Source organism: Vitis vinifera, chromosome 10 (assembly GCF_030704535.1).
Source record: "Vitis vinifera cultivar Pinot Noir 40024 chromosome 10, ASM3070453v1".
NCBI lineage: Eukaryota > Viridiplantae > Streptophyta > Magnoliopsida > Vitales > Vitaceae > Vitis > Vitis vinifera.
Genome location: NC_081814.1, coordinates 1,220,469 through 1,245,629, shown reverse-complemented (window position 1 = coordinate 1,245,629; position 25,161 = coordinate 1,220,469). Strand labels below are relative to the sequence as shown.

General features: G+C 34.8%; 2 protein-coding genes across 2 annotated transcripts; both read right to left on the bottom strand.

The window, feature by feature from the left end:
• Positions 1 to 1,698: 1,698 nt before the first annotated feature.
• LOC100262309 (protein DETOXIFICATION 40) lies at positions 1,699 to 6,927 on the bottom strand. The gene is made up of 7 exons (XM_002273703.5): positions 6,413 to 6,927; positions 5,651 to 6,282; positions 4,332 to 4,388; positions 3,913 to 4,151; positions 2,507 to 2,625; positions 2,300 to 2,386; positions 1,699 to 2,161 (listed from the first exon to the last, which is right to left on the bottom strand). Exons 1-7 carry the CDS (start codon positions 6,737 to 6,739, stop codon positions 2,093 to 2,095), a joined length of 1,530 nt encoding a protein of 509 aa, XP_002273739.3. The 5' UTR covers positions 6,740 to 6,927; the 3' UTR covers positions 1,699 to 2,092.
• An 8,557-nt stretch (positions 6,928 to 15,484) lies between these two features.
• On the bottom strand, positions 15,485 to 20,771 carry LOC100257202 (protein DETOXIFICATION 40). Its single transcript, XM_002273865.5, is given in 8 exon segments — positions 15,485 to 15,746; positions 15,927 to 16,013; positions 16,137 to 16,255; positions 17,479 to 17,536; positions 17,538 to 17,721; positions 17,898 to 17,954; positions 19,545 to 20,176; positions 20,307 to 20,771. Coding segments are annotated over 8 exon segments (1,530 nt in total). The 5' UTR covers positions 20,631 to 20,771; the 3' UTR covers positions 15,485 to 15,677.
• Between the last annotated feature and the right edge of the window lie 4,390 nt (positions 20,772 to 25,161).

The window sequence follows — 25,161 nt, the reverse complement described above, 5'->3', positions numbered from 1 at the left end:
TTACTTAATTTGCAGCTTTCCTCTTGAACTGTCTCGAATAGAAGTTGCCTAATCTGATATTTATAAGAAGTTGAGACTAGCCATCTAATGTAGTTTTAGCCAAATTTGAACTCAAATTTGGAAAAAGAGCACTGTCCTTCAGCTCTGGTGCTGCACAAAATGAGATTAGGCTGGATCACAATTAAACACAACTCCAGCCTTTTGTGGTATAAGAAAGATGGGTCAAATCATTAATGGTCACCGCGGAGCAGAGTTAGGTTAGGTTAGATTCATGGGGTTATTTAAAGCTAGGCCTGAAAGGTGGGTGGTTGGAGGAGATACGCATCCACAAAAACCTGTGCACCTACTACCATTATTGCAGAAGTTCCTTCAGAAATGAGTCCTCTTGAAAAGGCCTGTTCGTCTTGGCATTTGTCCAAGGTATTGAATTTTGAATTTTGTCTTAGTATCTGCTGGTATTTGAATTTTGAAGTTAAATATTGCAACTGGAGTCTTGCACAAAATCTGCAACATCCAAATATTTTCTTGTTTTTATTTGGTCAAGATATGGTTTCTATTTTATAGGAAGTAGTTGTTCATCATTTAGTAACTTGATTTTTTGCTATTCTAATGTCATTTCAGTTACGAGCTCATGTATAAATTCAACACTCTTCATCAATAAAATGTGTGTTCCAACAACTCAAAAATATACATTATGCATAAGTGTTTAATCTCAGATCAACATTGTGGTATCAGAGTAGAAGTTATCTTGAGGGGCCAGTGAGTTGAGTGAGCCTGAATACCTTGAAAGTGCCTAAACACCTTAAGATCCGTGAGGTGAGTGAACCCAAAACACCATGAGTGAACCCAAACACCTTTTAAAATCATCTAGCAATGGAGGAGTCAAGTCTCACAGCTGCACCATCAATTCTTGATGGAGACAATTATGAAACTTGGGCTGTTAGAATGACAGTTTATCTACAAGCACTTGATGTTTGGGAAGCAGTGGAAGAAAATTATGAAGTTCCTCCCTGGGAGCTAATCCAACTGTGGCTCAAATAAAGTTGCATAAAGAAAGAAAGACAAGAAAGGCTAAAACGAAGGCTTGCTTGTTTGCTATAGTTTCACCATCAATTCTCATCAAAATCATGAAAATTGGTTTAGTTACAGAAATTTGGGAGTATCTCAAGGAAGAATACAAAGGAGATGAAAGAATCAAGAACATGCAGGTGATGAACTTGATTCGAGAATTTGAAATGAAGAAAATGAAGGAGTCTAATGCTGTTAAAGACTATGCTGCACAACTTCTTTCAATAGCAGACAAAGTTAGGCTGCTTGGAAAAGAATTTTCCAATGAGAAGATTGTTCAAAAGATATTGGTTACACTTCCTAAGAAATATGAAGCTACAATTTCCTCTTTGGAGAATTCAAAGGATCTGTCAACTATTAGCTTGACAGAATTATTACATTCCTTGGAGGTTGTGGAACAAAGAAGACTTATGAGACAAGGAGATACTGTAGAAGGAGCATTTCAAGCAAGAATGCATAAAAATGCAGGCCATAAAAATGGAAAGAAGAAGAACAACAAGCCAAGCAGCAACAACAAAAAAAATGGAGTTTTTCCACCTTGTCTTCATTGCAAGAAGACAAATCATTCTCCACAAAAATGTTGGTGGAGGCCAGATGTGAAATGCAACCAGTGTGGTAAACAAGGACATGTGGTAAAATTTAATGTTGATTTAAATTGAATGTCTCTACTGAGGATCAGTTGAAGCTTATTATGTCATTCATGGAAGAAACAAAACTGAATCAGACCTCCATGAACTGTCATATATATAGTTCTAGAAAACGATGGTGCATAGTAAGGTTGAAATACTAGGATGAATCACATTCAAGCACACCATGGTTCTCAGTCTTTTGTTGTCCGAGAAAGACGGGTGAGATCGATCAATGCCGATTGGTCAGGACTCAGGAGAGCTGAACTTGGTGGAATTAAAGGGTCTAAAGTTGGGTGAGCAGAGTTTTCAATTTTACCAAATTTGATATCCCCACCAACCCATCTACTTAATCACAGCTGCATTCAATGCTAGCCATTCTAAAAATTCTTTGGGTGTTAGTCCTTTAAAAGGGGCTGATCCTCCTTGTCTTCCCATTTGTCCAAACGCTGCTTGGCTTTCTCCACCTGAAAATCCCAATGGTGCAAATTAAAGGCTTCTTTATCATATCTGAATACTTCTCTTCTCACCCAAGATATATAATTCGGAAGTGATAAACATTTGGGAAAAAATAAAAAACGATTCGAATAATCGGAGAAATTCACCTCTTTACTCCAGTCTGTTCTATATGTTACCCACACTAAAATGAGGGTCTGCATCACTGTTCCTCCTATCATCCCAGACCATATTCCCTACAAAAATAGAGAAAAACACCCCAATTCATCTCCTTCAAATTTTATTTTTTCCTGTGTGTCATCTTATTTATGAGTAACGTGAACAAACGAATGATTAGTATAGAGGTGGATATATACCTTAGCACCCAAGTCGAACTTAAAGCCAAGAACACAACCCAGAGGAATTCCAACCACGTAATAACATCCAACATTGACGTATGCGACAAACGCTTGCCATCCACACCCAACAGCCACCCCTTCAAATAAAAAATTAAGCACAATTTTATAGAATGATAAGACAAAGATATGTGAGTTTAAGGGAAAAGATGCCTTAAACAATATGCAGTATGTAGTACTGTTAGTTGAGGATTGAATGGTAGTAGAAATATTTTTTCCTCAACTACCATAATAGGAGTGTTTTCTCAACTACCACAAGAAAAAAAAAAAAACCCTGGAAGATTAAATGTAGTCCATCCAACTTTTGGCACTTCCTACCTGTGCGGCCAAGAAATCTGTCAGTTGATGAAAGGATGAGATTAACTAGGAAGATGGTTTTGGCCCTAGGATACATTTTTATCGTAACATTCATCTGTCAAAATATTAAAAAGGAAGTGTTCTACAAATAGGACTCTTACAGTACTGAAGATCTGTACAGAATCACATGGCTGTCTGTTGCTTTGAACATTTACATTTATTTTCGAAATGATCAATATTGCTATGACCATGACTTCATCTTAAGTTTAGGAATCTAAGGACAGCATTGGCCTGTGTGAGATGTGAAACTTCTGCAACTATGTATGTTATCAAGTATCATAAATTCCGGAGCATTCAACCGGTGAATCATATATTTTAGCTAGTGATGGACCATTAATTTTCACAAGGTTAGAAGAGAGACAATTAAAGTTTGAGGACTAGGAACAAAATCCTTCCATTTTCCTCCTTTCCAAACAAGTTGTGTGGTTGTTGTTACAAAATCTTTTCGTGTATAGATAGTAACTTATTTCATGACTTTTCAGTAAGGTAGCTGGCTATGTAGTAAGCAAGTGGCATTGGATTGACTCTCTTTTGTCTAGTGATACAGGACAAGGTTGTGGGCAGTAAACAAAAATGGCTTTCTTTTTTCATGATCAGAGAAGCCAAGAGGAGGTCCACTGAAGATGCATATGTAAGAAAATTTTATGTGGGAATTGGAGACTGAACAGCATGTGATGAGAAAAAGCTTGCTCGGGCTGAGTACCTAACCATGTAAAGACAAATTATCCAAGACAGCCCGAACATAAAGTGAAGGAGAGGCAAAGATAATGTCTTCCACCTGCTCTACGATAAAAAAATTCCAAAAGGGCTGCCAAGGACCAAGGTTGTTTTACATGGTTGTATGTGATAAGATTAGATCGTTATGCATGTCTGCTTCGTTTCTTAGTCCCTACTGTTAATTTTTTTCTAACATTGCTGATGCACTCATGTGCTTTTTCTATGACTGTAGAATAAGAACAATCAAATATTTGTTGCTATTTGTGATGCGATTTAGTTGAAAGAGCTCTTACCAGACAATACTGGTTGGACCCCATTGAGGATAAGAGTGACGGCCAAGAATGGACAGAGGTCTGAGACCTCTTTGGCCACGGTTGCACCACCAGTGAAGGCATAGCTGATGACATGGCGCAGTGATAGCACAACAATAGCTTCTATCACAGCAATTATAAAAGAAACCAAATTCACCAGAACAACAGAAAATGCTGCTGATTTGGGATTCCCTGCACCTAGCTCATTGCTGACCCTCACACTGGTTCAGAAGAAAATTGTAAGTACATCCAAAGATATTAATTAGTGTAGTACTACTATACATTAATTTTTTAGCACTACAAAAAGAACTTTTTGTAACATTTTCTCTGTGATACAATCCAACAATAACAATGATAACCACGACAGATCAAGGGAAAGAACTGGTTGGAAAATGACTGACCTTGCAGCTGCATTGAACCCAACTGATACCATGAACAACAATCCACTTATTGCCATGCTGAATTCAATTTGAAAAGGGAATGAAGTTACCATGTAGGTTCATTGGAGATTAGTGGTTTTTTTAATTTGAAGTAATTAATTCCAAGTATATAATATATGCAGTGACTTCAATATGCTTTCCTATTGAAAAGAAGGAAAAAAGGAAACTAAATGACAAACGTACTTAATATCTAATTGACTTATTTCAGAGTCATAGCTAGCTACAAGAGAACTCTCCCAATTTACATCTGATCAGTGTAAATTACTAAATTCTAAGATCTACCTAACTTGTCTGCCATGCCCACTTGGGTAATGGTTTTGTGACTTTGACGGGAAAGGCATCTACCAAATCTTGGTCTGGCATCAGGTATGGAATAATTCCCCATACCCTTGGAGGAAATTAAGTACTCGAGTTTGATTCTTATTGTGACTCATGTAAGCGTTTTGCTTGAAAATTTGTGGCTAGTTCTTAACGAAGATCAGAGGGGAATATGATCAGAAAATGGTCACAAAAAGGGGTTATTCTTATTCTTGATTAGCTTTGTATGAAAATGAATTGGAGAGAGTGAACAGTCTTTATAAGATATGCATGAAAGTTGTTCTAAGAAATTGAAACTATGGTGATCAGCAGCTACTTTTCAAGTGTTACTATGCTGCATAGACTAAATAAGATGCCCTCCTTTGGAAAAAGCAATTAAAATCATAGACAAAAGAAATTACTCGTATCTAGGTTAATGTCATTTACCTCTTTTGAGTTTTTAGTTAAATATACCTAATTTCTATTAGTTTGAAATTTGATCAAAAGCCTCCTTTATTTTGAAAAAGAAGGAAGATGAGTATAAATAACGAATGAAAATAATAAAAGAGGTGTAGGGGTTAGATGTATTAAATCAGAATCCCAGGAGAAGAGAATGAAACGAATCTCGGGATCGGATTCAGAGGTCTTCTTCTGGAAGTGCCCCACCTTGGAAGAGATTGAATGCTATGGCATTTATGACGTGGTCCTCCTATGGCTTTTATGGTGTGTATATATATACAAAAGTTGGTTGAGAATGGTTCAGAAGGCTGAGACGGGACAAATCCAGAAGCCATATACAAAAGTTGGTTAATGTAGCTATGTCCAAATCATAGGCCCCGTATACAATAATGGTAAAATGCTATAGCCAAGACTCCCAATAATCCCATCTAGTAACTCAAATCTCTATCAAACAACCCTATCTTTTAATTTTCAGTCTCTGCAAAAAGGAATTATATATGTTTAAGCAGGAAACAGATTCTTACCAGATGGAGAGAGAATCCAAGGCGAGTTCAGGGTTCTTGAGCAGCCCAGCAATCAAAACCAGCATCTGAAAGTACCAAGTCTCCAGGCAGAGCATCACGGCGGAGGCTGCCGACAGTTTCAAGAACTCCCACAGCCCCGAAAATGCCTGAAGGCTGAACCCGGTCCAAGTATATTTGCACCGGTCGCTTATTAAAATGTACACAAACTGGGCCCCTACTATGATCCACCATGACACACTCAACACCAGTGAAGCACCTATCAACCCCATTCCCAATTTATACACAGCCACCCAACTCAACAGAAGGTGAACAGCAAGTGTGGCTGCTGATATGATGGCACTTGGGGCCACGATGCTTTGTGCTTGAAGGAATTTTTGGATTGGGAAGTTCACTGCGTATGCGAAGATTTGTGGGATGAGACCGTAGACGAAGACTGCCGCCGCCGATGCCACCGCGGATGATTCCCCCAGTAAGAGCAAGATGGGCTTTGCAAAGACGTAGATCACTGTGAGAGGGAACCCAGTTGCTGTGAGCACCACCGTTGCTCTTTGGAGGTATATTCCCAACATCTCAGACCTGTTAGCTCCATATGCTTGCCCACATAGCGTCTCCACTGCGCTTCCCATGCCAAGCTACAAACACCGAGGAAGAAAATCATTAAACACCCATTATTTCAAATTCAACAACTCCCCAAAATCAATGCCCTGCTGGAGAATAAGATTCGGTTAGGTATGGGGAACTTTCTGATAAGGAGTGGGTTACCATGAGGCCATATGCGAAGAGTTGGATGCCGCTGTTGCCAAGGGAGGCGGCGGCGAGCTCAAGGTTGCCGAGGTGGCCGGCGAAGACTCGGGTGGAGAGCGACATGGCGTTGTTGATCAAGTACACAAGGACCGCCGGCGCGGCGAGGCGGAAGAGGAGCTTCAGTTCAATCCAGGTAGCCGTGCGGAGCCGCCGGAGCCAGGGCAACTGCAAGTCTGACAGCACCTTCTCAAGCTCGGAGCTCGACTCAAAAGTACTTCCTGTAGATGAACTCCGTTGCATGGACTCCAGAATTGGCGTGTGCAGTTGATCATCTTGTGAACCCATTACTCGCTTCTTCCGCCAACGCCGCCGTCTGGGATGGTGGTGGACAAGTGTTTCAGAGGTGGTGAGTGGTGGCGATCACAGAAATATAATGAACTCAATTGGTGAGGTTCATCTGCAAGTCTTATTCAGCTTATTACCATTTTCCAACTCCTTGTTTGTAAGTTTTCCTCTGTGCGTTAAATCCCTGTATCTAAAAATTTTTTTTTCCCACCCAACGGATTGTACTGTGGTAAGTTTCATGCTGACGGGGCAATGAATACAAAACCCTAAATTTAAGCCAGCGTGGATGATAGAACCCACGGTTTTGTGCTGGCAACCAATTTTAGACTATTGTGACAAGAAGTTTGGAAAAAAATATTTTTATAATAGAAAATATATTTACTAAAATCTTGACAAAAATTAGTTTTTGATAATTCATTTTGGTAACACGCAATTTCTAGAATAAATTTGAGGTGTTTATATAGGGTGGTTTGAATCGTAATTGAATAAATGAAGAATACTTTGCGAATTTTTGTATAGTACATGACTATACAATACCTTTGTGAACAAAAAGTCCAAAAATATTTAGGAATGTTTTTGGAAATAAAGTTATTAAAAAAAATAGTTTTTAATTAAGAATAATTCTTAAAAATAGTTTTTAATTGTAAGTACTATATATTTATATATAATGCAAAAGTTTTTAAAATATCATTCATATTTTTAATTTTTATTTATAAAAAAAATGTGAAAACACTTAAAATTTTGTTTTCAAAGATAATCGATTTCATAATATATCACTAATAAACTATTTTATCAAATTTTATGCTATTTAAACAAACCTTTGTACATCCCTTACGACTTTTTTGTTTATAAGGTGAGGACATGAACACGATGATCATAAAATTCATATCAGTGTAATTTAAATTTATTCTCTCTCAAATATGATGTATGACTTTTTTGTTTATAAGGTGAGGACATGAACACGATGATCATAACATTCATATCAGTGTCATTTAAATTTATTCTCTCTCAAATATGATGGTAATTTAGAAAATGTGTATCATAGTAGCATCTTTTAAATAAAGTATTTATAGTGTCGAATATATATAAGAAGACTTAATTTGATGAATGATGGTATAAATAAATGAGATCAAAATAAAAAAATATAAATAAGATTAAGGTGTAAATTTTAAGATGTATACATATAACATTTTCGATTTTGATAGTAATTATATGATTCCTATATTGACTAGGGATAACAATGAGGTGGGTCTTTTCGGGTACCTGCCCCGCCTTGTCAGATTTAATTTTAATAAACGGGTTTTGGAATATTTTTTAAAATCCGGGATGAGTTCAAGTATTGCCCCACCCCGCCCCGTCCCGTCTCGATTATATATAAATTTAAATTTAAAATTTAATTTAATTTAAAATTTAAAATTAATTTAATTTTTATTTTATTATTTTTAATATATAGATAATAAAAAATATTTTTAATGAAATAATTTATAAAAATATAATAATTTATTTATTTATAAAATATATTTATTTTAATATAATTAAAAATTTTAAAAGTAATTTTTTTAAAAAAAAAAAAAAAAAAGTTAAACGGGCGGGTATGAGAATTTATTATACTCACTTGCCCCATCCCGTCCTGTCCCATTTAATTTTTTAAATAGAATGAAAATGAAAATTGTTTCAAATAAACGAGGTGAGATTAGAATGGAGACGACCCATCCCGAACTCACTCCATTGCCGTCCCTAATATTGATTTTGAAAAAATATGTAACTTTAAATATCAAGACGATGGATCATTCTTATGTTTACTTTGAAAAAGATGGAACTTTCGGTACACGATAGAGGAGAGAAGTTAGAGGACAAAAACTTAATTTTTTGTGATCTAATATTTTTATATAATAATTCATTTCGAAATAGTTGATGTGATACCTATAGTCAGGACCAAAATACACATGCAGTTCATCATCTTGTGAACCCATCATTTCCTCCTTCCGCTGGCGGCGCCGTCTGGGGTGGTGGTGGACAGGTGTTTCAGGGGTGGTGAGTGGTGACAATCTTAATTTGGAATACAACGAATTCATTTGGTGAGGTTCCTGCTAGTCCTCTTCATCTTATTCCCAACTCGCTCTTGTATGTAAGTTTCCAACTGTGAATGAATTCCTATATCAATTTTTTTTTTTTGCTAGGTGGCAAAAAAGTTTTTCCCTCCAAATAGACTGTTTTGGCAACTTTCATGTTGACGTGGTAATTGAATGTTAATATAAAATCTCATTAGTATTAGATGGATTTTATACTTTTAATATAATATCCTATATTAGATAATTAAGAAAGTTAACGTTATATAAATATAAATTCTTTTTAATCCTAAAGACATATTTTAAATTTGTGAGAAATCCTTTTGGATTTAGAACGGACAATATCTACACGATTGAGTGCAAGTTATTACAAATGATATTAAAATCAATTTTCAATTCCTTTATGGGAATTTATTTGGCTCCTTATGAGATATTTGTCTATTTAGTCCCGTGTGAGACTAAATGAAGATGTAGTATTTGTATAAAAAGGTGTTTGTGATATCTCACATTAGATAATAGAGAAAGTTTATGATATTATATTAAACTTCTCTTAATTATGTAAACACGTTTTAAAGTCGTAAAAGCCGTTTGGATCAGAGTAAACAATATCTATATGATTGTGTCCGAATTGTTATATTTAGAGCTTGTTGAAATGATATTAATTAATTTTTTTTTAAATCTAGCATTAAGAATGATTTCATTAAAAATGTTTCATCAAAATAAGATTAATATCTTATTACTTTATATTGAATTTGATGCAATTCTTTTCTTTTATATCTCGGCCTAATTATTTATATCATCATTCAACAATCTAAATTTTATTATAGGATGAAAATTGGAAAAATATATCGCACTATCTTCAATTTTTCAATACCTTTCATATGTTGAGACAAAGAGACCAAATCATTCAACTTGATTATATGATGGGAAATAAAGAGACCAAATCATTCAACAATCAAATTAATTGATTCAATCTTAATTTGATGGGAAATGAAAAGACCAAATCATCTATTAGACTTATAAGACAAAGAAAATAAATGATATTTTTCTCCATTAATTATTTGTCTTCTCTCACCTCATCTCTTCTTTGTATGCTTTCATGTCAAATCTATTGTCATTTATAATATTGTAATTAAAGTCATAATTTTGACCGTCTTTTTGTATATTATTTCATGTGAAATAGTATATTATATGTTTATAAGATTAGATCTTTATAGGCTTTTATCCCTTTGAATTGTCCTTATTGATTTTGAAGTTTTTTTGGGTCAAAAGTTAGGTCATGGTTTTGTTAAAGTATTATTCAAAGTAATTAATCCTTTTTTTTTTCTAAATTAGTTTCAAACTATATTATGAAAATGTTGCTTTTTCAGAAATTAAAAATCATAGTTTCAAAAAAATTAAAATTATTAATTTTTGTAATTTACTAAAGGTTCGTTTAAAAGTAATTTTATAAAGTACTTTTAATTTTAAATATGTTTTCGAAAAAAAAAATATTTAGCAAAATTTAAGAAATACTTTAAAGTTTTCGAAAAATTACTTGTAGTATTGAGAAATCCCTTATAATGTTATTCCAAGAAATAATAAATTTTAAAATAAATATCAACAAAGATATATTTAGTGTCATGTATGCACCCACTGGGGAGAGTGAAACAAGAAAAATAAACTTGCCCTATTAATTTTTGTCATCCATTTAAAGTTTTTTATACATTTAAACCCAAAAAAAAATCATCATAAATATATATAACATAGTAGTCGTAGTCAACATGAACTTAAAACTCTATTTGATTTTCTATATGACTTAATAGATTTTTTATGTTCTAAATCTATTTGGTTTTTTTTGGTTTTTTTAAAGTTTTATTAATTTTTAAGTGGTATTTGTTCTTTTTTTCTTTTTTTTTTTCTTTTTTTTTAAAAAAACTTAATGTTAAAGGCAATTTGCTAGACTTTAAGGTGGTGTAGACCCCCTTTGAAGAGCCGGGGGACTTTTAGTTTTTTTAAAGGTTTTTATAACATTGGAAGGGTGCCTTCTCATCACTAGCAGCTGGCAGCACCCTAGGCAAGTGGGGGGACCCCTTCCCGACACATGAGGCGAGCTGCATGGACTGGCATGAAGATGGCAGGGGCCATGCTAGTGATTGGAGGGCCATGCTGCTGATGTGAGGAACAGTAGGGCAAGTAGTGGCTTGCCAAAGAAGATAGGAACAGGGTAAGGAGGAAGGGGATAGAGACCAGTTGGAAGAGGAAGCTTGGGAGAAAAAAACAGGGTAGCAGACGGATTTTCTGGAGAAAAGCTTGGAGTCCTGCTGGTCTTACTGGAAAAGACTTCCTCAGGTATGAATGCAACAGGCTATGGTTTGATTCAGATTCTTGCTATCCCATGAATGCAACAGGCTATGGTTTGTTTCGGATTCTTGCTATCCCTCTGCATTTTCTTATTGATATTTTGGATATTTGTTGTTTTGTTTGGAGTGGATAATGAAGGCCACTTGTTGCTTATTGAGATATAACCGTGCATTCATGTTTGGCATTGTTAATTTGAGCATGTCTTATCTCTGTTGCGAAATGCCCCAAAAATCATGCCAATATTTGCATTTGATATTGTTCTTCTCACCTAGTCAGAGGGCTCACGGATGACCCACGAATGAAGTCTCATTTGAGGATATTTTCATCTCTTATTTTTCATGCTCTGTTTCCATGATTTCTTCTTTGTTGTGGCTATTCCTTGTTCTTGGACCATGTTTAGTGCATGAACTGTGAGAGAGGAAATCTGGGTTTGACTGCGAATTTTTGCAAGGGTATATGTTCACAAGGTTTAGATGACATGGAAGAACAGAACTGAAAAGAAAAGACTTCAGATGATTCAACACTCCGGCTTCGTCAGCATTATTCTTTTTTTAGCAGCCAATATTATTGATGGCAAAATTCTCCTGGCGCAGTAGTCATCACCAGCCACGGAATCTTGATCAACGCATTGTAGTAATTCCTCCTTCCTCCTGCAAAAAAGATGTCCGGATGAGTTGTCCGGACACACTCTCCGATGACTAAGTTAGTCTTTTGGAAGTTGAAGGAAAATAGAGATTTCCTTTGGGAGTGTTGCTCCGTGATTTTTGTCAAGGATGTTTATCCCTTTGCCCATAGCAGGATGTTTATCCCTTGTTGCTTATCTCTCTATTGCTTATGGCTTATTGCCTCAATAATGCTTTTTGGAATGCTTACCTCCCTAAGAGCCTCCTTAGAGTTTACATATGAGTCAGAAAGTATGGCACCGCTGTGCTAGCGGGTCCCATCGTCATGATTACGGCTCATAGGTGGCGAAGCAATCATGACGTTTCTAGTCCAAGATGGCGGCTGTCAGGAGGATATTTAGGCGGTTCCACCATCTCAATTTATGACTTTAAATATCGGGGATGTGTCAGGAGACCTGAGAAGACTTGGAATGTCTTGTCGAATGTATCTTGCATTAAAGATGAGTGACAGTTCAGGAGACTTGATCGTTAGTATTGTCAGAATTATCTCTTTGATTGTGGGCGGAAATGGATCCGGCGAATTGCGAGTATCTGACGAGCCAAGCTATCCGGGGAATCTGAATCGTTGGCCACGGATGTTATCGATCCGGATAAGCGTTGCCGAAGGATCCGGACATGTCTGCCTAGGGAAGTCGAATCGCCCATCTCTCCCATCCGGCGGCAGGCGCCGGATGTGAAATATCCGGAGAAAGTGGGATGTCGACCGGACAGAATGGCGGCTGTGAGACATCCAGATAAGGTAGAACGTTGGCCGGACATATTTCCGAATGTGAGACATCCCGGTGGAATGAGTGGTGATTTCCGTCCGGGTGGAATGAGCTATGCCACGCGTCACAAGGGGGGCCGTCTGCGTGGCCAAGGGAGAGGGAGCCATGTGGCAATTTTTAAGGAGGATACCACAAATATGATGAGAATAGATCATGGTTTGAAGAAACGTTCAATGGGTTTCCTCACTAAACGGCATCATTACAGAGCACAGATTTTCCCATTGGCATGAATAGCAGCACCTAGACACCGACTGAACATCTTGTATTTTCATCCCTCTTAGTCGCCCTGAATCCTACCGACCCATTATAACCTCTTCATGAACCCGAGGCAATAACAGTGAAAATACATTGAGGTGTCATGAAATATCTAGAGAGCTATTATGGAGAATAAGGACCTTTGTGGCAGACATTTGTATCATGTTTAAGAGTGTATGAACCGCTATCAGTTGGAGGCGCAGATGATCCTCATGAGGGAAGATATGACTTTGATGGTGCAGAAGAAAAAAAAAAAGCCTTGAATCCTTTATAATCCAATTATTTGCGTTGCTGTTGACCATTGTGGGTGGCAGAGGATTGGCAAAGGCTGTTGCAAATAGATTTAGTGAGTCATACGAGTTCATTCACTTGCATTTAAGGCCCCACGTGGATTGGGTTGATGGGAAAATGGGTTTCTATTATTATTATTTGTTTGCTTGCTTTTCTTAAGTGCACGCCTGTTTGCCATGCTAAGGCCATTCCTATTTTTATCATTTTCTCTGTTTTTCCAACTTTTGATGCCAAAGATTTATTTTCAAAATTTTATTTTTAATTTAATTATTAAAAAAAAACTCCTATTAATATATATATATATATATATATATATATATATATATATATATATATATATATATAGTTTTCACAACTTTAACCTCCCAAACTTAAATTATTTTATTTATTTATTTTTAAAATTCCATCCTTAATAATTTTTCGGGTTTCCACTTTTCGAAATTTAATTTTCTGACATTCCATCCTTAATAATTTTTCGGATTTCTAATTTTTGAAATTTAATTTTTCGACGTTTCGTCCTTAAAATAATTTTTTCAAGCACCCCAAGTGTTTTTCAACAAGTATCATAAGTAACATTTTAATTTTTTAAAATATTTTCTGAATTTTATAAAATGTCTGATTTTTTTTATTTTTTTTGTTGTCTGATTTTCCCCCCCATTAATTGTCATCACATTCCTCGCTTGGCTTTCGTTCTCTAAGCATTGAATCCCCACCACGTTTGGAAGTTGTTGACGTGTAGAAATGTGAACCATGGAGGGAATTTTGCATGAAGTCAAAGGAATAGTAGATTGTTTTCTCTGTCCTGTTGATTTTTTCAATCGGATCTGTGAATTCAATGATAGAGCTCATTCCTTTGTAACCACCCATTTTCCAATATCTGTTGTCTGTAAAGTTTGCTAGCAAGCTAACATTCTGATTTATATTCATGATGTGTATATGATAGCAGTTCCTGCACAAAACTACAATCTATATAAATTTTGTATTTTGACAACTGTAGAATCCCAATCTTCGGGGCAAGATAGAGAGCCCATGGCATCTTACGCAGAGCTAGCAAGCACCAATGTTTCTTGTTCTCTTGCCAAGCTCTGTGTTCATATGCAATGGGCCTCCTCTATGATGCCTTTGTAGTGACAATGCCCATGCCATCTTGATCCTCATCTGGTTCTTGCTTTTGCTCACGTTTGCTTGTTTTGGACCATTTAGAAAGAGCAGAAACAAACGACCTTTCGAGGGGATGCCGCCTATGGTGCTAGCTTTGAAAGATGGTTTTATCTGCCCCTGCTTATGTGGTGTGGGGGTTGATTAGAAGTCGATTGGTCCTCTTTCTCTGACTTCATTGATTCTATAAGCTCCCGCTAACTTTCTGTTTTCTTTCTATTCTTATGGCACCCTTTGTATACTTCCAACATATTAATACGTGCCCCCTCTTTTTTGATTGGCACTGGTCAATATATGCTTATTGTTTACCTATATATATATATATGGCTTGTAGAGTTATATGCAGTTATACAAGTCACAGAGTGAAAATCAGTCTATTTACTTAATTCGCAGCTCTCCTCTTGAACCGACTTGAATCAAAGTTGCCTAATCTGATATTTATAAGAAGTTGAAATTCACCATCTAATGTTGTTTTAGCCAAATTTGAACTCAAATTAGGAAAAAGAGCGTTGTCCTTCAGCTCTGGTGCACCCAATGAGATTAGGCTGGATCACAATCAAACACGACTCCAGTCTGTTGTGGTATAAGAAAGATGGGTCAGATCAATGGTCACTGGCCCAGCAGAGTCGGGTTGGGTTAGATTCATGGGTTATTTAAAGCTAGGCCTGCAAGGTGGGTGGTTGGAGGAGCTATGTATTCACAAGGACCACAACCTCTGCACCTACTGCCATTATTGTAGAAGTTTCTTCAGAAATGAATCCTCTGAAAGGGCCTGTTTGTCTTCGCATCTGTCCAAGGGCTTTTGGGCCTGACCATTCGTTGCTTCAATGCATTTGTAAGAGAGTGAATTCTTGGATGTGTGGGTGACTTGAGCCTTAAATGCTTTAATGTGACTTGACATGGGCATAGAGAGGATGTCTAGAACACATCTTCTTAGATGGGAAACTTCGGTTTCAGGTTGTCAATATCAAAATAATAGGATATTAACGACCGAAGTGTGCTAATTTCAATTCTACAATGCTACAAAAATATTATGTGTTTCATGTACTTTGGGTCGAGCTGTTTTTAATGCCCAACATGCCCTCCTCATTCTGTAAGGTCAGCCTTCACAGATTTAAAAAAGAAAAGTCTCCCCTTTAAAATCACATTAAAGCATTAAAAAAAGTGAGTTAATATATATGCTCATTTCAAGGTGGTTCTCATTGACAAGCTCAAACACTTCAAAAGCACTCCCCCTCGATACACTCTCTTCCAACATTAAAGGGTCTAAAGTTGGGTGAACAGAATTCAATTTCACCAATTTTGGAGATCCCCACCAACCCATTTACTTAATCAGTGCTCCATTCAATGCTAGCCAAAAATTCTTAGGGTGCTAGTCCTTCAAAAGCGGCTCATCCTCCTTGTCTTCCCATTTGTCCAAACGCTGCTTGGCTTTCCCCACCTGAAAATTCCAATGGTGCAAAGCCTTCTTTATCGTATTTGAATACTTCTCTTCTCATCCAAGACGTATAGAATGCATTTGATAATGATTTTAAAAATATTTTTCTTTCTGTAATGATGGTCAAACACACTCCTAATTTTAAAGCGATAAACATTTGACAAAAAAATTGGCGAAACTCACCTCTTTGCTCCAGTCTGTTCTATATGTTACCCACACTAATACGAGGGTCTGCATCACTGTTCCTCCTATCATTCCAGACCATATTCCCTACAAAAATAGAGAAAAACGCCCCAATTCATCTCCTTCAAATTTCATTTTTTCCTATGTGCGTCATCCTATTTATGAGTTACGGTGAACAAACGAATGATTAGTATAAAGGTGGACATATACCTTAGCACCCAAATCAAACTTAAAGCCAAGAACACAACCCAGAGGAATTCCAACCACGTAATAACATCCAACATTGATGTATGCGACAAACGCTTGCCATCCACACCCAACAGCCACCCCTTCAAATAAAAAATTAGGCAGAACTTTATAGAATGATAAGACAAAGATATGTGAGTTTAAGGGAAAAGATGCCTTAAACAATATGCAGTATGTAGTACTGTTAGTTGAGGATTGAATGGTAGTAGAAATGTTTTTCCTCAACTACCACAAGAAAAAGAAAACCCTGGAAGATTAAATGTAGTCCATCCAACTTTTGGCACTTACTGCCAGTGCAGCCAAGAAATCTATCAGTTGAGGCAAGGATGAGATTGACTAGGAAGATGGTTTTGGCTCTAGGATATATTTTTATCATAACCTTTATCTGTCAAAATATTAAAAAGGAAGTGTTATACATATAGGACTCTTGCAGTACTGAAGATCTGTACAGAATCACATGGCTGTCTGTTGCTTTGAACATTTACATTGATTTCGAAATGATCAATATTGCTATGACCATGACTTCATCTTAAGTTTAGGAATCTAAGGACAGCATTGGCCTGTGTGAGATGTGAAACTTCTGCAACTATGTATGTTATCTCATCAGCTGTTGTGGACTGATAATGCTGATTCATGAATCATATATTTTAGCTAGTGATGGACCATTAATTTTCACAAGGTTAGAAGAGAGACAATTAAAGTTTGAGGACCAAGAACAAAATCCTTCCATTTTCCTCCTTTCCAAACAAGTTGTGTGGTTGTTGTTACAAAATCTTTTCGTGTATAGATAGTAACTTATTTCATTACTTTTCAGTAAGGTAACTGGCTATGTAGTAAGCAAGTTGCAATATTGGATTGATTTGATCTCTTTTATTTCTAGTGCTACAGAACAAGGTTGAGGGCAGTAAGCAAGACTGCCTTTCTTTTATGTGGGCATTGGAGACTGAACAGCATGTGATGAGAAAAAGCATGCTTGAGTCAGTACTGTATCGCTTCGGTCGTTATGTAAAGACAAATTATCCAAGCCATCCCAAACATAAAGTGAAAGAGAGGCAAAGACAAAGTCTTGCACCTGCTCTACCATAAAAAAATTTCAAAAAGGCTGCCAAGGCTCAAGGTTGTTTCACTTGGTTGTATGTGATAAAGATTAGATCATTATGACGTCTGCTTCGTTTCTTAGTCCCTACTGTTTATGTTTTTCTAACATTGCGGATGCCCACATTTGTTTTTTCTTTGACCATACAGAATAAGAACAATCAAATATTTGTTGCTATTTGTGATGCGATTTAGTTGATAGAGCTCTTACCAGACAATACTGGTTGGACCCCATTGAGGATAAGAGTGATGGTCAAGAATGGACAGATCAAGGTCTGAGACCTCTTTGGCTACGGTTGCACCACCAGTGAAGGCATAGCTGATGACATGGCGCAGTGATAGCACAACAATAGCTTCTATCACAGCAATTATAAACGAAACCAAATTCACCAGAACAACGGAAAACGCTGCTGATTTGGGATTCCCTGCACCGAGCTCATTGCTGACCCTCACACTGGTTCAGAAGAAAATTGTAAGTAAGTACATCCAAAAATATTAACTAGTGCACTAACTATATATTCGAGCACTACAAAAATGACTTTTTGTAACATTTTCTCCCCGATACAATCCAACAATAACAATGATAACGACAACAGATCAAGGGAAAGAACTGGTTGGGAAATGACTGACCTTGCAGCTGCATTGAACCCAACTGATACCATGAACAACAATCCAGCTATTGCCATGCTGCATTCAATTTGAAAATAGGGAATGAAGTTACTATGCAGGTTCATTGGAGATTATTGTTAATTTTTTAATGTGAAGTAATTCTAAGGATATAATATATGCAGTGACTTCAGTATGCTTTCCTACTGAAAAGAAGGAAAGGAAATGACAAAAGTGCTTAAAATCTAATTGACTTATTTCAGGGTCATAGCTAGCTACTAGAGAACTCTCCCAATTTACATCTGATCAATATAAATTACTAAATTCTAAGATCTACCTAACTTGTCTGCCATGCACGCTTGGGTAATAGTTTTGTGACATTGATGAGAAAGGCATCTACCAAACCTTGGTCTGGCATCAGCTATGGAATAATTCCCCATACCGTTGGAGGAAGGTACATGAGGTCGATTCTTACTGTGACTCATGTGAGCCACCTGCTTGAAAATTTGTGGCTAGTTCTTAAGGAAGAAGGGGGGAATATGATCAGAAAATGGTCACAAAAGGGGTTATTCTAGTTCTAGACTAGCTTGTGTAAAAATGAATTAGAGAGAGTGAACAGTCTTTGTAAGATATACATGAAAGTTGTTCTAAGAAACTATGGTCAGCAGCTACTTTTCAAGTGCGACTCTTCTCCATAGACTAAATGAGATACCCTCCTTGGAAAAATCAATTAAAATCATAAACAAAAGATATTAATGGGTATCTAAGTTAATTTCACTTCCCTCTTTTGAGTTTTACGTGGTTTGAAATTTCACCTAAAACCTCCTTTATTTTAAAAAAGAAAAGAGATAACTAAAAGTAACAAATAAAAATAATAAGAAAAAAAATTTTAAAAGAAAAAAGATAAGTAAAAGGAATAAATAAAATTAATTAGGGATAAATTTGATAAAATTTCAAATCAATAGCAATTAGGTACAAAAGGGATGAAATTAGTCTTGGATCATATTCAAATGTCTTACCCTAGAAGTGCCCCAGAGATTGAATGCTATATATACTCCCATTTTTTATGTTGTCCTGACTTTTATGCTTAGTGTTCAACTGTTGTCCAGTCCAAATCATAGGCCTCATGTACAATATGTTGGGATTGAGTCTTATGGGCCCACCATGGCTAAGGCTTTTTATTTTTTATTTTGTTGAGATTGAGCCTTATGAGCCAACCATGACTAAGGCTTAGCACATCCAAAGGGAAGGCCAGAGGCCTAAATCCTTAACCCCTCGATCTACCAATTGTTTATTTATCCCTTTTTAAAGGAGGTGTTCCTAGAAATTGAACTCAGGACCAAACCTCAGATGATATCAGGATTGAATGTAAAGGGACCTTTGAGGTTTGGTCTTGAGTTCAATTTCTGGGGACACCCCCTTTAAAAAATGACAAATAAACAATTGGTGAATTGATGGGCCAAGGATTTGGGCCTTTGGCCTTCCCTTCGAATGTGCTAAGCCTTAGGTATGGTGGGCCCATAAGGTTCAATCCCAACACAATAATGGTAGAATGCTATAGCCAAGACTCCCAATAATCCCATCTAGTAACTCAATCTCTATCACCTACTTTTTAATTTTCAGTCTCTGGAAAAAGCAATTACATATGTTGAAGTGGGAAACAGCTCTTACCAGATGGAGAGAGAATCCAAGGCGAGTTCAGGGTTTTTGAGCAGTCCGGCAATCAAAACCAGTATCTGAAAGTACCAAGTCTCCAAGCAGAGCATCACGGCAGAGGCTGCCGACAGTTTCAAGAACTCCCACAGCCCCGAAAATGCCTGAAGGCTGAACCCAGTCCAGGTATATTTGCACCGGTCGCTCATCAAAATGTACACAAACTGGGCCCCTACCATGATCCACCATGACAAACTCAACACCAGTGAAGCACCTATCAACCCCATTCCCAGTTTATACACAGCCACCCAACTCAACAGAAGGTGAACAGCGAGTGTGGCTGCTGATATGATGGCACTTGGGGCCACAATCCTTTGTGCTTGTAGAAATTTTTGGATTGGGAAGTTCACTGCTAATGCGAAGATTTGTGGGATGAGGCCATAGACGAAGACTGCCGCCGCCGATGCTACCGCGGATGATTCCCCCAGTAAGAGCAAGATGGGCTTTGCAAAGACGTAGATCACTGTGAGAGGGAACCCAGTTGCTGTGAGCACCACCGTTGCTCTTTGGAGATATACTCCCAACATCTCATACCTGTCAGCCCCATATGCTTGCCCACATAGCGTCTCCACTGCGCTTCCCATGCCAAGCTACAAACACCGAGGGAGAAAATCATGAAAAACCTATTATTTCAAATTCAACAACTCCCGAAAATCAAGGCCCTGCTAGAGAATGAGATTCAGTTAGATGTGGAGAATTTGCTGATGAGGAGTGGGTTACCATGAGGCCATAGGCCAATTGGATGCTGCTTTTGCCAAGGGTGGCGGCGGCGAGCTCAAGGTTGCCGAGGTGGCCGGCGAAGACTCGGGTGGAGAGCGACATGGCGTTGTTGATCAAGTACACAAGGATCGCCGGTGCCGCGAGGCGGAAGAGGAGCTTCAGTTCAATCCAGGTAGCCTTGAGGAGCCGCCGGAGCCAGGGCAACTGCAGGTCTGACATCACCTTCTCAAGCTCGGAGCTCGACTCAAAAGTATTTCCTGTAGATGAACTACATTGCATGGACTCCAGAATTGGCGTATGCAGTTGATCATCTTGTGAATCCATTATTCACTTCTTCCGCCAACGCCGCAGTCTGGGATGGTGGGGGTGGTGGTGGTGGAGGACAATTGTTTAGGAAGTGGTGAGTGGTGGCGATCCCAGAAGTATAAAGAACTGATCACATGGTGAGGTTCATCTGCAAGTCTTATCCAGCTTACTACCATATTCCCCCAGTCACTTGTTTTTAAGTTTCCCTATGGGCATTAAACCCCTATATCTAAAAAAATTTGCCAGGTGGCAAAAATGTTTTTCCCTCCCAAGGGTTTTGTGGTAACTTTCATGCTGACATGGCACTGAATATAAACCCCAAATTTTAAGCCAGTATGGATGATAGAACCCACGGTTTTATTCCAGCAATATTTGTTAGCTCGATTTTCTATGAACTTCAAACTTTTGAGTTACCTATGATATCATTGTTTAGGAAAAAGTTTTTTTTAAAAACTTCTATTGAATTAGAGTGCTTATAGTAATTTTGAAAAGTGTTTTTAATTTTAAAGTGTTTTTAATTTTTTTAACAGTTGAAAATTCTTATTTTTAAAGTATTAGAAATACTTATCAGAATCGCTGTCAAATACATTCTTAATATCTTATTGAATATCTGTTTTTTAGAATATTTTAAAAATAAAAAATAAAAAAATATATTTAACAATTAAAAAATAAAATATTTTCACAAAACATCTTTTAATTTTTTTTGTTATTTTTACTTATTTTAAAAAAACACTTTAAAAAATAACTATATAAATATAAAAATAGATTAAAAATATCTCATATTTATAAACAATTTTTTTCTACAAAACCTTAAAAATTGTTTTCAAAAATTATTTTTTGAAAATATATTAAAAACTAATTACAAAACAAACCCTAATTATTTTCCATTGTTTTCACTTTGTTTTCTAACAATTATTTAAAAATAAATATAAAAATAAAGAGAATTATCAAAAATAAAATATTACGAATAAAAATTATTTTTGATAAATATTTGAAAATATAGAAAGGACTTGACGTTTCAAATTTGTTAAATGACTCCTATTGTCAAAAAAAAAAAAACGATTCTCCCTCAAAAACTGCAGGTTGAGGAAGGAGGGAACAATTCCAGCTGAATCAAGTCCTAGAGAAGGTTAAGAATTGACTGTTAGTTGGGTTGACTTGAGTTAAGCTGCTTGACAGTTGGTTGGGACCGTTGGGTTGACTTTCACTTAAGGTACGTAGATTGCCCCTCCACTTTTGGAAAAAAATAAAATGAACGCTTTAGAGTGTGGGGTTGGCTTTTAGTGTCCTAATGGCATGTTTGGGGAATTGAAATAGAGAATGGGATTTTGAGTTTATTCCATTTACTATTCATTGACTAATGTTTAAATTCTTTTCTAAAGTGGGAATAGGAATTAAGAATTTCGAATGTCATTTTGCCGGTGTACCAAACAAAACACCAACTAAAAAGTGAGTGAACCACATGTCAAACAGACCCTAAAGTGGAGGCCAACTAAAAAGTGACTGAATGGATAACACGCACTGAAAAAAGAGACATTGATCCGTAAAAATGAACAACAAGAAGTATCAAAATTATTTTAAAAAACATAAAGATATTAAATAAATAAATAAATAACTTGACAACATTTAAAACTTTTGGATTTTTTTTATTTTTTATTTTTACAAAATTCATAAAATAATTTTAAAAAACTATTTTTGAAGAGTTACATTTTATTTGAGAAGTGTTTTTTAAAATAATTATAAAAAAAGGTATTTTTTGGAGCATTTAAAAAAAACTATAAGTACAGTCAGTTGGTGGTATGATTTAAAAATAGTATTTGGTATTTAAAAATAGAAAACTATTTTTAAAATTTTCTAACATTATTAGGTGGTTATTTTTTTAAAATAGTTTTTAAAAATAAAAAGAAATACAAAAAAATTTTATAAAACAAGTAAAAGTTATTTTCACTAATTTTTAAAAATAAAAAAAATTAAAAATTAAAAAAAAAACAAATAAATTTGAACATGATATCATTTTCTTTCTCTTTTCATCATCTAATACCAATATAAAAAATATTAAAATATGATATGACTTTAAATTACATGTACTTTTTTAATTTCTTTTAACTTCTCTATAATTTTTTATTAAAAAATAAATTTTAAATCAAATTATACTTGATAGATAAAATTTATTACTTTTTAAAAATAATTTGAGTTTAAAACCCAATTTAATTAATACTAAAAAAAAGTCATAAAACTCAATAAGATTGGTAAGTTATAGGCCAACATTTATTTTAAATATTGTAGTTTGCTTCTTCCATATATATATATATTTATTGATTTATTTATAACTTTTTTTATTAGGTAAATAAATTTCAAATTAAGGAAGGTTTAAAGCCTTAAATTCCAAGTATAATAATTTTTAAAAATAATTTAAAACTCAAATAGTGAATTAATCAATACAATAGATTTATGGAAGAAAATTGGTCTAAAACAACTTTATTGTTTATCTTTTACATAGTATCATTATTTTATGATTTTTTTTACTAAGCAAATGAACTGCAAATTAAACAAAACTTAATATATTGGATTCATTAATGAGTCTAATAAAATTTTTTTTAGAAATTAAAACTGAAATAACGAACCAATTAATATCATAAATTTATGAACAAAAATTGATTTATAATATTAACTTTATTATTTCTCTTTTACATGGAGTACTTATTTTCTGATTTTTTTTTTCATTAGGCAAATATATTTCAAATTAAACAAAACTTAATGTGTTAGATTCATTAAAAAGTTGAGTAATTTTTAAAAATAATTTAAATCTTAAATAATGATCCAATCAATACTAGAAATTTATGAACAAAAATTGGTTTAAAATAACTCTATTGTTTCTCTTTTACATAGAATCACCGTTTTTTATATTTTTTTTAACCAAGCAAATAAACTTCAAATTAAACAAGACATTAGTATTGAGTTTAGTAATTTTGAAAAATAATTTGAAATTCAAATACTAAACTTATTAATACCGAAATTTATGGATAAAAATTGATTCATAATGTCTCTATTATTTTTTTCTGCACATAATTATATTTTTATAAATTTTCTAACTATAAAAATAAACTTTAAATCAAGTAACACTTTGTATTGAATTTATTAATGAGTTTAATCATTTGTAAAAATAATTTGGAACTCAAAAATAAATTTAATTATTAACAAAATAGTACATCAAAATTAATATATTATGAGTCATAACTTCTCTTATACATACAAATATATTTTTTAGATTTAAGTAAACAAATTATAAATTAAGTAAAGCGTAATTAATAATTTAAAATTTTTAATGAATCATTTAATATTTCAGAATGATTTGGAATTAAACAAATTAATCCAATTAATCATAGATTAAATCAAAACATTTTAAAATAGTATATTTGTAATTAAATACTAAATGCATGCATATAATGAAAAATTTGATTCATTTACACATTAAAAATTAGATTTTATTCATTATGTATTTTAAATAAATTATTATTATTAATTTTTAACCAAAAAAAATTATAAAGATGTTAATATCTTATATTTTTAACATATACTAAAGTAGTATAATTTTTTATTAAAAAATATAATTTATGATTTTATTATAATATTATTATTCATGTTTTAATAAAAACTATTTAATTTTTAATTTATTTATAATTACAAAACTATTTTCATTTTTAATAAGACTTGAATTAAATTTAATTTATATTATATAAATTGAATTTACAATATTTTTTACAAAACCAAAACAATGTATATATATATTAAAAATAACTTATTCAAATAAGTTTTATATTTTTTTATTTTTAAAAACTTGTCAAATACCCTTATTTTTATAAAATACTATAAAACTGTTTTTTTGTTTTTTAACTTAAAAAATAATTTTTGAAAACAAGTCTAAGAAAACATGGTGAAATATGTCCTATTCTATTACTAATTATCATTTTTAAAAATAATTAAATGATGTTTTAAAACACCTTGTCTTAGCATTCTTGAGCAACCCAGCAATGAGCACCAGTATCTGATAGTACCAAGTCTCAAGGCAGAGCATCACTGCAGAATGCAGATGCAGTGGACGATTTCAAAAACTCCCAAAGTCCAGAGAAGGCTTGGAGACTGAACCCAGTTCAAGTATACTTGCACCTATCACTCACCATTAATTATGTATGCAAACTGAGCAACCACTATGATCCACCAAGATAAACTCAATATCAGTAGCCACCACAGTAGGAGGTGGACACAGAGGGTGGCTGCTGGAATGTAGGCACTTGGTAACACAATGCTCTGGGCTTGGAGGAACTTTTGTATTGGGAATTAATTGACAACATAAGCGAATAGTTGGGATATTAGACCATACACAAACACTGCAGCTGCTGAGGCAATGGCGGACGATTCACCCAGTAAGAGAAGGATGTCCTTCGAGAAAATGTAGATTAACATCAGTGGGATACCAGTTGCAGTGAGGAGGATTGTTGATCTTTGGATCGAGATATACACTTGTGGGCACCATAGGCTTGTCCACACA

Coding starts and splice junctions, on each gene's coding strand:
- LOC100262309 (XM_002273703.5), bottom strand. CDS start 6,739: ATGGGTTCACAAGATGATCAACTGCACACGCCAATTCTGGAGTCCATG. Junction 6,283..6,412: donor TCTTCGCATATGGCCTCATG/GTAACCCACTCC, acceptor CGGTGTTTGTAG/CTTGGCATGGGAAGCGCAGT. Junction 2,387..2,506: donor AGTTCGACTTGGGTGCTAAG/GTATATATCCAC, acceptor CTATTTTTGTAG/GGAATATGGTCTGGGATGAT.